General features: G+C 38.8%; 1 protein-coding gene across 5 annotated transcripts in view; it reads left to right on the top strand.

The window, feature by feature from the left end:
* Positions 1 to 13267, top strand: part of FXR1 (FMR1 autosomal homolog 1) — a 62540-nt gene that overhangs the window by 43298 nt on the left and 5975 nt on the right. For 3 of the 5 annotated variants that reach the window (XM_055128200.1, XM_055128201.1, XM_055128204.1), the window contains exons 11-14: positions 1572 to 1658; positions 3686 to 3893; positions 10913 to 11116; positions 12900 to 13100. In XM_055128200.1, the coding sequence (XP_054984175.1) occupies positions 1572 to 1658; positions 3686 to 3893; positions 10913 to 11116; positions 12900 to 13100 (700 nt within the window). The remainder of the gene's footprint in view (positions 1 to 1571; positions 1659 to 3685; positions 3894 to 10912; positions 11117 to 12899; positions 13101 to 13267) is intronic. The other 2 variants (XM_055128202.1, XM_055128203.1) reach the window with 1 other exon arrangement.

The following is a 13267-nucleotide window of genomic DNA, read 5'->3' as shown; positions in this document are numbered from 1 at the left end:
AGGGGCCACTTTTAGCATTTCTACCTATTTCTACCTGTACTGTCTTTTTTAAAAAATTTTTTATTAGTGAATCACTGTGAGATAGTTACAAACTTAAGAACTTTCGTGTTTGCATTTCAGTCATACAGTGATCATTATTTACCCATCCCTCCACCAGTGCCCATTCTCTTCCACCAATGTTCCCAGTACCCCTCCCACCACCCCCACCCCACCCCCACCACCCCACAAGGGTATTGTAGTTTGCAATAGAAGTATTGAGTGGCCTTCATGTTTGGTCTATAGTCTACTTTTGGCACGCATCTTTCAACCCGAATGGGTCCTCCCAACATCCTCTACTAGGTATTCCCTTCTGTATCTGAGCTGCCTTTCCCCCCAACATGTGAGGCCAGTTTCCAAGCTGTGGGGCAGACCTCCTGGCCCTTATCTCTACTACTCTTGGGTGTTAGTCTCCCACTCTGTTACTTTATATTCCACATATGAGTGCAATCTTTCTATGGCTGTCTCTTTCTTTCTGACTCATTTCACTTAACATGATACTTTCCATGTTGATCATAGTAAAAAACATATTGTGTGTTTTTTAATTAGAATAATTTTAATTTTTAAGAAAAATCTAAATTTTTAAAAAACAAAATGCTATTAAAATTTAACACATTAAACTTAGATCTGTGCTTTTCCTTTATTTCTTTAGTTTGTGAACCCAGACTCCCTGTCTACCACTGAGCCACATTCTTAGCCTCCTCTGATGTCAAAGTATTTGTTCTCCCCATCTCCCCCCGTCAGAAATTTTTAATTTTGCTTTGTAAATATTTATATTCTGTACTAATACTCGAAACACTTGACAAAATATTGAGTTATTTTCTGAGCATGTACTATAGGGTTAACCAGATCACTGGACTTTATTTTATTAAAACAATTCCACTAAAGATGATACATTTAGCCAGGAGGAAGTTCATGCAAGGTGTTTTTTTTATTATTATTATTATTATTATTTTTTGTACTTTGTTTTGGGGCCACACCCAGATACTTAAGTGTTACTTCTAGTGGTGCTCAGGGGAACTCTGGCTTTAGGGATTAAACCTTGGTCTTCTGCATGCAACACATTCATTTCAGTTGTTTAAGCTATGTCCTCAACCTGAAGAAAGATTTGGAATCTGAAGAAATCAGATTGAATTAAGTTTTAAAAGCTTGAAAAGGAACTGATTGTATAAGTAGTAAGTTTTTATTACACTACAGTTTCTTTATTTTGGTCCTTCCCGGTGGTTCTCAAACACGAAGAGCCACTTGAGGATTTTCAGTCAACCAGGACAGTAGTTCAGTGCTAGACCCACAGATGAGATGATGATTAGATCTTGAGGTAAATGTAAAAACTATATGTAATATGACTATGATCAGTGGTTAACGAGTTTAGTATTCCCAAATTACTGATATTTAGCAAGTTATTTTTAAATTTTGAATTTGGTAGCTATAAAATGCCCTGTATCTTAAAAAGCTTTCCTGATACCTTGACATGTCATATTTATGCTAGAACTTTGTTATAAAACTAAGTGCTTCTACGTTGTGTTTTCTTACAGGGGATGGTTCCATTTGTATTTGTTGGCACTAAAGAAAGCATTGGAAATGTGCAAGTTCTTCTAGAGTATCATATTGCCTATTTAAAGGTTTGTAATCTTATATTCATATCTTTGTTGGTCCAGGTGTAAAATTTTTTTCTTTGTGGTAAAATTTTTAAGTATTTTATTAAATAGCTTTAAAATGAAAGATCTTTCACGATAAAAACATTTTATGCATATTTCTCTTTGGACTTTCAATTGTTGTATATCTTAATGTAATTTGATTCTTATCTACATTTTTTTTTTTTTTTTTTTTTTTTTTTTTTTTACTTTTTGGGTCACACCTGGCCACACCTGGCCATGCACAGGGGTTACTCCTGACTCTGCACTCAGGAATTACTCCTGGTGATGCTCGGGGGACCATATGGGATGCTGGGTATCAAACCTGGGTTGGCCTTATGCAAGGCAAATGCCCTACCCACTGTGCTATGGCTCCAGCGCCCATATTTTGTTTTTAACTTGACCTGTTAATCGGCACAACACCAGTAATGAAGTTGTGCTTTCTTGGTAACTGCGGTAACTGAATTCGAATTTGGGACATAGTCATCAGTTGATAGTTTTAACTATTGTTTATAGTATAGTATATTCGGGTTGATAAAGAACAAGGATACTAGAAAAGGTGTTCTGTACATCGTTAAACGTTGCAACTGGCATTTTATACTCTTTTTCCTCTTAGTGTTTCTTTTACTTAAAGTAATAATATCCTAGCTTTTCTATCCCTTCTGTATTTTTCAGATGATCTCATTAATCACCATTATATTAATACTTTGAAGCACTTTTAGTAATGTCAGTTGTCCTGTCTTTCCAACACTCCATGCATCATTCCCCACTCCCCCCCAGTTTTAAGAGTAAGCAGTACTCAGGGCTTAATCTTTTTTTTCTTTTCTTTTTGGGTTACATCCGATGATGCTCAGGGGTTACTCAGGGTTGGCCTATCACTCAGGAATTGTTCCTGGTGGTACTCGGGGACCATATGGGATGCTGGCAATTAAACCCAGGTCAGCCACGTGCAAGGCAAATGCCCTACTGGCTGTACTATCGCTCCAGCCTAGAGCTTCACTCTTTTATGTCTGTTTCAGCTTTTGGCTTGGGGACCTCACCTAGTGATATTACAAGTTACTCCTGGCTCTGCACTCAAGAATCATTCCTTGTGGTATAATATGGGGAATGGTATGCCAGGGATTGAACCTGGGTCAGCTGTGTGCAAGGCAAATGCCTTACCCACTGTACTATATAGTCTGATCTCCTAAGTCAGTCCTTTTGAAAAATTCATTTTTATGAAAGTTTCAGTCTCGCATTCTATGCTCATTATATTAATACTTTGAAGTATTAATGAAGATGAAGGTTTCATCTTCCAGCAAGTGTGGAATTGTAATCACCAATTTTCTTTAGACATCTAACTTTAATAAATAGCCTGTAATTACTTAAGTTTTGAGGGAGCAAGTCTACTGATTTAACAAGATTATGAATCAAATATCACTATATTTTTTGACAAACTGCCTTTTATTCTTTAGGGAAAGGGGGGGCATTGTTAGGCCACACCCCACAGTCCTCAGAGTATACTGCACACTCCTTGCTCAGGACTTGCTCTTGATGATGCTAGGGGAACCAATATGTAGTACCTGGGATTGGATACATGCAAGGCAAACATTTTAATCTGTTTATTATCTCTGGTCCCAGAAAAACACTTTTCTAGTAGTGCTTCCACCTGAGGTGGTACCTGTACCTCATTTAACAGAAAAATTATGAGGGGTGAATTTGGTAATGGGAAATAATTTACTGTCTAATATATAGTTTATTTTAATGTTCGGCTTGTGAAAATGTCCCTTTGGAGGAGTAGAGTCTTTGTCTGTGTTTTATAGTGTGTGCTTGTGACACTTTGCATTGTTGATTCATGTTAAGGCAAGCAGTAAACCTTAGATACTATGGTTTTAGGGAATTATACTTTACCAAAAATTGAAAGATTTCTTTAATTACTACTGAGAATAGCTCTGTTGCTTGAGAAGACAAAAATTTACATATAAGATTTATTCCACCCTACCCCCCACCCCTTTTTTCTTTGGTTTCAATTGTAGGAAGTAGAGCAACTAAGAATGGAACGCCTACAGATTGATGAACAGCTACGACAGATTGGTATGGGTTTCAGACCTTCTTCCACCAGAGGGCCTGAAAAAGAGAAAGGATATGCCACTGACGAAAGTACCGTCTCTTCTGTACAAGGTTCTAGGTCTTATAGTGGAAGAGGCAGAGGTCGTCGGGGCCCTAATTACACCTCCGGTTATGGTAAAAAGCTAACATTTTTTCATAGTTTTAGCTTGGGTACTCTTGCTTAATGTATTTTTATTTATTCTTGTCTTTGAAGATAGGAGGTAGTTCTGAGGTATATGTCTTAAAGTCGTAATCTCTTTATAATGGTAAAAGGTAGTGAAAGAACTATTTTTGTAAGCAGCTCTGTATATTTTAAGGTGGTAGTATGGTCATGCTTATATGAGAAACTTCTTTTCCAAATATGTCCTTGTACAGTTTTCATGTAATTAGTAAAACACTCATGATAGTTGTGATACTCTAGGAACCCTCTTTCTCACCCTGTAGGGGGAAAAAAAACAGTTACTGTTAAGTGACTGTTACTGTTAAGTTACTGGAGAGCCTGGCAAGCTCCCCGTGGCGTATTCATATCCCAAATATAATAACAGATATATACATACCTCTTGGAGAGACCGGCAAGCTACCGAGAGTATCCCGTCTGCATGGCAGGGCCTGGCAAACTACCCGTGACATATTCGATATGCCCGATATGCCAAGAACAGTAACAATAGGTCTCATTCCCCTGACCCTGAAAGAGCCTCCAATCATTGGGAAAGATGAGTAAGGAGAGGCTGCTAAAATCTCAGGGCTGAGAGAAATAGAGACATTACTGGTGCTCATTCCAGTAAATCGACAAACAACGGGGTGACAGTGATACAGTGATACTGTTAAGATTGCATATGCCAACTCTATTCTAGCTTTTAAAAATGCACTTTATTTGACTAGAAGAAATCCCTCTGTCTCTCTTGGTGAGCCCGGCAAGCTACCGAGGGTATCCTGCCTGCACAGCAGAGCGTGGCAAGCTACCCATGCTATACTCTATGCCAAAAACAGTAACAATGATGGTCCTCATTCCCCTGATCCTGAAAGGGCCCCAAATACGCCATCGGGCTACACTAGCAACACAACAGGGACGAATGGCAATGTTACTGGCGCCCGCCCTAGCAAATGAAGAACAATGGGGTGACAGTGATACAGTGATAGAGAAGAAATCATCTCTATTTGTAATTCTTCTGATTAAAAGCTATCCTTCTACAAAAATAAATAAAATGCACTTTATATTAACAGTGTTGAATTAGTATCTGAAAATATTTTTGAAATGTGGCATTCACTAAAATGAGGATTTTGAAGCTAGAATCTAACATTTCATAGTTGAACAGTTTTATGGTTAGAGTCCAGTCTGTAGGAAAGGCTCTGGATGATTTTATCAACAGTCTCAAAATTCGAGTAACTCTATTTCTACATTTTGACTTGAATTTTATTAGTGATCTGATTTTTATCTTAGCGTATTTATTTTCTCTTTCTCCTCGGTCCTGCTGTGATCATCCTGCTTGGGAAAATAATTCAGTTTTTCAAAACAAATCACATTTAGGAAAAATCAAAATTCATGAAAGCTTTATAATGTACAGATACCACATCTAGATCTTATGTTTGAATCATCATCTAAAGATGCGATATGTATGAACTTGTACCAGTTTTTCTTTTGTTACAGTTTGGAAGATACTTATCTCTTCCTTTCATATCTTCTTTGTCTTTAATTCTTAATTAAAAAAATTTTTTTATTAGTGAATCACTGTGAGACAAAGTTAGACTTACAAGTTTCATACTTACGTTTTGGTCATACAATGATCGAGAACCCGTCCCTCCACCAGTGCCCTTTTTTCCACCACCAATGGTCTCAGCATCCCTCCCACCACCCTACCTAATTTCTTGATTTTTTTAAAGAGTGTAGTTAACCCTGTACAGATACTGAGAAGCAAAATTTCAGCAAAATCAGTGTTTAGTATATGAAATACTGAGGATTGTGAATGTTTAACTACCTTAAAATATGTGTTAATATAAAAATAACCAGTAATTAAGTTCATACTGAATGGTTTTAGAGGTACAAATTACTGTACCTACAGTCAAGTTTGCTTTCTTTGATTGGTAAATTTATTGAAAAATTTGTAAGTTTCTGTGAAGTTTGCTTAGTAATGAAGACACTAGCAAAATGCTGTTGACAGTAGATAACAAATTTATCTGAGAGTGGTGGGAAAAATGTACATTGGAAAAAAACTAAATTGTTCAGTAGATGGCACTCTTAGCTCTAAATCATTGTAGAGTAGTAACATTTCTACAGTCAACTTTTGAACTGGGCTCGAGAAAAACCAGTTGAATTTAGTTAGAAGTGGTTTTGTCCACATGATCATTTGAAAGGCTGTAGAACCATCTTGTGAGTGTATTCTAGAAATTTTAGAATGAGGAAAACTAAAATTAAAATTTTCTTGAAAGGCCTAGAGACATAGATAAGGTATGTTCATTGAAATGTGGCCAACTGTGGTTCCGATTCCTGACACCATGTGTCGTCTCCAAAAAAGATTTAGGGCTTCTCAGCACCGGTGGGTGTGTGCTCTCCCCTATCTCCAAGTTTCATGGAAACAGGTCCTTTGTTACTAAAATTGGGTCTACTTGAATTCCTTTTTTCTTTTTGTGACTTTTTGGGTTACACCTGGCGATGCTCAGTGGTTACTCCTGTCTCTGCACTCAGGAATTACTCGTGGCAGTTACTCTTGGCTCTGCACTTGGGAATTACTCCTCTCGGTGCTTGGGGACCAAATGGGATGCCGGGGATAGAACTTAGGTCAGCTGCGTGCAAGGAAAACACCTTACCTGCTATACTATTGCTCTGGCCTGAAATTTTTTTTAAAAGTTTTTGGACAGTTCACGGCAGAGCTCCAGGGCTACTGCTGGCTTGGAGCTTGGGCTTCTCTTGGTGGTGTTCAGGTACCACGTGATATGAGCCATTGAATCCAGGGCTCCATTGTGCAAAACATTGGCTCCAACCCTTTGAGCTGTCTCCCCGGCCCAGTGAATTTTGTTTTGCTTTGGGGCCTCACTTGGAATTGCCCAGGGGTTATATTAGTCCTAGCTCTGCACGCAGGAATCACTCTTGGTGGTGCTTGGGCAGGGTGGACTGTATGGGTTGCTGGGGATCAAATCCAGGTTTGCTATGGGCGAGGCAAACAAGCACCTTTACCCACACCCCCGCCATCTCCTAAAGAATAAGTTCACTTTTTTCCCTAATTTTTATAATGTGTAAACAGTGTTTTACAAAATTGAGAGAGTTTGGAATGGTCAAAGTGACTTCAACAGTTTTCTCTTGTTGGTGTAACAAATTACAGAGTCTTGAAAGATGCACATTCATTGTCTTCATGTTAATTAGGTAAGAAGTTTGAGTGGCGTCTGGTCCGAAACTCCCAAGGTCAGCAGTTCCTTTGTGGAGACCTTTTAGAGGGGAAATGTCTGCCCTCGAGAGGTGCTCAAGAGGCCAGGATGCCCCTGCAGTGATTCTCAGACACCTTGGGTTAAGGATGCAAGACTGCTGGGTCCTGTGGTGGTGCTAGGGGCCATATGGACCTGTGTTCTGGGCACTGTGCTGATGGACACCTCCTGTACTCTGCCCAGGCCTTCCTTTTCCAGTTGACTCTTAGGGAGACTTGATTTCTTTGATAGTCCAGCTTCTGTGACTCCTCCATTTTCCATTCCTTACCTGTTGTCTCCCCCTTCCCCCCCAATATAAACAAAAAACCCAAAACCTTAAGGAAACTAGTAATTGGTCATAATGTTTTATTATACCATCTCTGATTCTTTGTTGAACAAAAACAGTTTTCTCTTTTTCCCTTTTTTTTTTTTACTTTTGTTGCATTGGTTCTCTTACAAAGTCCCATGTAATGTGGATTCCCCTGAATAATTTTCACCTTAGCACCCTTAGCTTCAGTTATATCTGCAAAGCTTTTTGCTATCATACATGTTTAAGTGGCTCGCTTACTATAAATAAAACAGCACTGCTAGTTCACTTGCCCTTTTTGTTTTTGACTTTAATATCTGTCTACTGAAATCCTGTAATGTAACCAGTGTTTCCCACAGTGGGGCAGTAAATGCCCGCTGGGGGCATGGAACTGATCTGGGGGGAGGTGGTAGTTTTGGGTGCCATCGGGTAAGCTTTTTACGTTTGTTTGCACAGGTAATTTCTAGAGGGGGCTCAGAGTTAGTTATCCCCCTTCTCCACCCCCCACTCTGATTTGTGATTTCTGATTTAAACACCGCTTTTAATATCTTAACTACTAGATTTAGATTAAGGGGTGTGTGTGTGTGTGTGTGTGTGTGTGTGTGTGTGTGTGTGTGTGTGTGTGTGTGTGTGTGTGTGTGTGTGTGTGTGTGTGTGTGTGTGTGTGTGTGTGTGTGCGTGCGCGCGCAGATGCACTAATTCACTCTTGTGCATGGGTGGTGGGCTGGGGATTAAAGTCTGAGTTCATCCGTGTAAGGCATGCCCTTTATCTCTGGCCCAGAAGATTTTAAAACTGTATGAAATGTCAATTTTCCCTATTCTAATATCAGCTAATGTGTTTTTACTTGTTTTGGAGAAGTACTTGGTTTTTTTTCTACTGACTCCATTGTGTTTCTTTTGTTTGGGAGCTGCATCTGTCAGTGCTCAGGAGTTGCTCACAGCAGTGTCAGGGACTGTGTGGTGCTGGGAATGAGACTTGGGGGCTCAGGGTCAGAGCGTGCACTCCGATCCCGTGATCTGACTCTGACCTATACAAATGCTCTTTAAAAAATGCATTTCTCGGGGCTGGAGGGATAGCACAGCGGGTAGGGCGTTTGCCTTGCACGCGGCCGACCCAGGTTCGATTCCCAGCATCCCATATGGTCCCCTGAGCACCGCTGGGGTAATTCCTGAGTGCAGAGCCAGGAGTGACCCCTGTGCATTGCTGGGTGTGACCCAAAAAGCAAAAAAAAAAAAAACAAACCGCATTTCTCAATCAGTTAATCTGTTATGAGCATATTATATAGATATAATCATATCCCCCCAAAAAGACTGCATTGAAGGGTTTTCTTTATTGACGAGAGGATGTTGATAGGCATATTTTTTTAATTACAGGGCTCCCCAGTGATAATAGAGGGCCAGTGGTGGGGGCCTACCCCACTCCCTAGTGATACTTGTGGTTGGTGTGAGTGGCCTTTGGTACCGAGGACTTACTTATTTAGGACTTACCTTATTCCTACAAAGCATGAGTTCTACCTCTGTCTCCCTGACCCAGTATTGTAGGCACTTGTAGAAATTATGCTGCATTGTAGAAATTATGCTGCATGTGTATTTTTAAAGATCACCATTAGAACAGGTGATTTTATTGTTAGAAATGATCTATAAACATTCATTTCACCTTTTTTGTCTTGTGATTGGGAGAATAATGAATGTTTGATTGCATTGATATGGAGATCACACATTGTTGTGGTCTTAGGTCTTGAATGGCAGTGCCACTTAGCATGTGGGCTGGTGCCCTGTTGTTGAATTCTGGAGACTAATGGCCAGCACTCTCCTTGTCCCCTGAAAGCTTTTATTTCATAAATGTATTTGTCTCAATATTTTTGTGGATCCGTGTTGCTTTTAGAAGGTGCCTTCCTACTGCTCCCTTCAAGGAAGCTCGCAGGGGCCCGTGCAGTGCTGGGATTGAAATTGGAGTCTGCAAAGCATGTGGTCTAGCCCTTTGAGCTTTTACCCCCTCTTTGGTTCTGGGGCCATCTCAGGCTGTTCAGGGCCTATTCCTGGCTCTTTGCTGAGAAATCACTCAAGGGACCATATGTGGTACCGGGAATTGAACTAGAGACAGCTGTGTGCAAGAAAAATGCTTAAACATCTCTACTATTACAAATAAATATACTAAATATTTAAAAATAAAAAGACCTATAAAAGCTCTCCATGTGTCCCACCCCCACAGTAATGGACATTGCTTTATAGTCCATCCGATCATTGATAGATTGTCTTTATAGTGTGATGTTAAAATGTGTTCAGTAACTTTGAAATTATATTCTAGGACACTGTTGTGGGCTGGAGCTATAGGAAGAAGAGGACAGGGTGCTTGCTTTGCATGCAACTTACCTGGGTTTGATCCCCAACACCATATATGGTCCTCCTAAGCCCTATCAGGAGTGATCCCTGAGCTCAGAGCCAGGATTGAATCCTGAACACTGTCCAGTGTGGCCCCCAAAACAACACAAAAGACACTGTTGCTTGTAAAACATGCTATGCTATGTATGTATAATGAGATCATCAATTTATGAGAGAAATCCCAGTTTGGGGGTGTGGGTCAGTGGGATAGTTGTATGCTCAGCATGTTTGAGTCTTGGTACTAACTCCCACCCCTTAAACCCTGAAAAGAAAAGACTATTTCAGGGGCCGGAGCGATAGCACAGCGGGTAGGGCGTTTGCCTTGCACGCGGCCGACCCGGGTTCGATCCCCGGCATCCCATATGGTCCCCCAAGCACCGCCAGGAGTAATTCCTGAGTGCAAAGCCAGGAGTAACCCCTGAGCATCGCTGGGTGTGACCCAAAAAGAAAAAAAAAAAAAAAAAAGAAAAGACTATTTCAGATACATTAAAAATGTGCACTGTATTATATATATTAAAATATCCACTATACCCACTACAGTCAGTGAAATACTAGTGGAATACACGATAAAAGTTTTTCTAAATATCGGATTTACTTTTAAATATTAGACAGTTATTTTTATTATACTAGTTCATATAAAATAATAAAACGGGCAGTTCTTGATTTCTCATATTAAGTATATTTTTATATTGTAACACTTCATACTTTCTGAAATAATTCGTTGGTAGTGTTTATACATAAAATGGTTCCATTTTTGTATGACTAGTCTGTTTTTGATATAATATTAATACATCTTAGTTTTATTTTGATTATTTTAGTCGGGTGGATGGGAAGTCATACGCAGCCATGCACTCGGGGCTCCTTACTGGGGGCTCAGGGAAGCATATGGGGTGCCAGGATTTGAACCCAGGTCAGCCACTTGCAAGGCAAGTGCCTTACCTGCTATACTCTCTCTAGCCCTGTATTTAGTTTTAATGAAGTTTAGAATCATTTAAGTTTTCTTTAACTCTTTGAAGTAGTCAGTCCTTTTTAAATAGAAACATAATTGGCTTACGTTCTCTTTTCCAAGGTACAAATTCTGAGCTGTCTAACCCCTCTGAAACAGAATCTGAGCGTAAAGATGAGCTGAGTGATTGGTCATTGGCAGGAGAAGATGATCGAGAGAGCCGACATCAGCGTGACAGCAGGAGACGCCCAGGAGGAAGAGGCAGAAGTGTTTCTGGGGGTCGAGGTCGTGGTGGACCACGTGGTGGCAAATCCTCCATCAGTTCTGGTAGTCTTTTATATACTATGTCAGCATTCTGTCTTTGTAGACATTATAACTTTATACAGGTTCATTTATTTCCCATGATCATCTGTTTTTAGAGGTTTCTCTTTTCCATTGAGGAAAACAAAAAAGAAAGTTTGGCAGAGTTTTCTTGGTGAAGTTTTAGCTAGAATTTTCAGGTTTGAGAAACTTAATTTGGCATATTCTATGCGTTTTGATAGTTAGGTGTACTTTTATGCTTTGGTTTTGGAGGTGGGAGCTTTACGAGCTCCTTAGCCCTGGATAGAATTTGTGGGTTATTTTTTTCAGATGCTTTCAGAGACTTGAACAAAAAAATATCTGTCTGGAATAAGAAAGATGAGCTGAAAAACATTCTCCGTTATCTTTGGAAATAGGGGGTTATTGTAAAGCCAGCTTTTAAACTTTAATGTTTAAGTCATTGGACTGTGAAGAGGAATGTTTAGATTTGAAATGTATAACCAATTTTTTAACTAAAGATTTTGAAAACTTTAAATGATGTATAATTTATCATGGCATTGTGGAAGTTGCTAGGATGTTCTTGCTTAATAAAATAAGCTGGGGTGTGTGTGGGTGGATGAGTACATGTGGACTATATTATTTAATAGGCATGTACCTTAACATATTTATACCACCTCAATTATTCTCAATATTGTATATTCCCAGGCAGCTTATATAAGTATCAAATGTCAGAGAACATATATATATAGAGAGAGAGAGAACATATATATATATATATATACACATATATATGTAATTATAAAGGGTGCTTAGAAATTATACACTCTAGTCTTAATAGTATTCTTTGAACTTTGAAGATTCAAAGTCTTTTTAGGGAAATCACTTTTATAATTTAATATTTTACTGTTACTCAGGCTGAAATTATAGTATGCTGGTTTGCAGAATAATATACTTTGCCTAGAGTTTGTGATTAATGGATAAACTTAGTGTCTTTTGCAAAGATGCTAGCTTGCTAGCTGTTACCAAAGGAAAATTAGGAAAAATCGTGATTAGGTGCATTTCTCCTATAAGTTGATTGCTGGAGGCAATAAATGCACATAGGTAAGATGGGTATTTTTTTCTTATGGATTATATCTTAAAACTTCCTTTTCCACCCTCACCCACCTTAACTCACCTTCATTCTTTCTTTCTAGAGATGGGAGTCTAGTCCATATTCATTTATTCATTTTCCTTTAACCAGTTTCACCATTTTTTAGTTTGCTTTATTTTGTGCATATTGTTTATTGATAGAGTGCAGGTGTTGAGTATTATTTTTTATTTGCAAGTAGTCCATTAACTAGCACAAAAATACAGGAATCACCTTGAATTCAGTAAAGGGAACAAAGTCCCCCCCCCCTTTTTTTAAAAAAAAAAAAGAATCAGTACTTTTTTTGCTGAATAAATAATTTGCCTTTATATTTTGGCTGAGCAGGCTTAGCTTGAATCTGGATGTCAAAATTAACATTTAATAGCACTATTTTTTAATATTTTCAAAGGAAGTTGGAATAGTATGCTTGCTCTTAAATTTTTCATTGCCATTACCATTTTTCACACTTGTTATTGTATAGGTAAAATTGCGATAGAGAACATTTTAAATTTTTATTGTGCGAATTTAAGTATCAAAATAGTGAAAGATAGCATTTTATTTGAAGAATTTATTGGGGAATATTGAAGTTTATCATTAATTTTACATAGTTCAATGTAGATCGAAATGATACTAATAACAGCAGCTCTCTTAAACAAATATTTCTTGCCTCTGACATGCATATAGTGCTCAAAGATCCAGACAGCAATCCATACAGCTTACTTGATAATACAGAATCAGATCAGACTGCAGACACTGACGCCAGCGAATCCCATCACAGTACTAACCGTCGTAGGCGGTCTCGTAGACGAAGGACTGATGAAGATGCTGTTCTGATGGATGGAATGACTGAATCCGATACCGCTTCAGTTAATGAAAATGGGCTAGGTATGTAAGCATTTAGGGAAGGATGTTGTGTAACTTTAACATATGTAGCTTTGGGGGGAGGGAGGACTGCATTAATCATGCAGATACAAGTTGAGTTTTTCTTAGTGTTTACTTCAAGGCAGATAGCTTTGTGTTTGTCCCTAAATGTCTGCTTCTCAGATTTGTAT

The sequence above is a fragment of the Sorex araneus genome, chromosome 2, assembly GCF_027595985.1.
Source record: "Sorex araneus isolate mSorAra2 chromosome 2, mSorAra2.pri, whole genome shotgun sequence".
In the NCBI taxonomy this organism is placed as follows: Eukaryota; Metazoa; Chordata; class Mammalia; order Eulipotyphla; family Soricidae; genus Sorex; species Sorex araneus.
The sequence above is the reverse complement of the archived record's forward strand: the minus strand, read 5'-3'. Positions and strand labels throughout refer to the sequence as shown.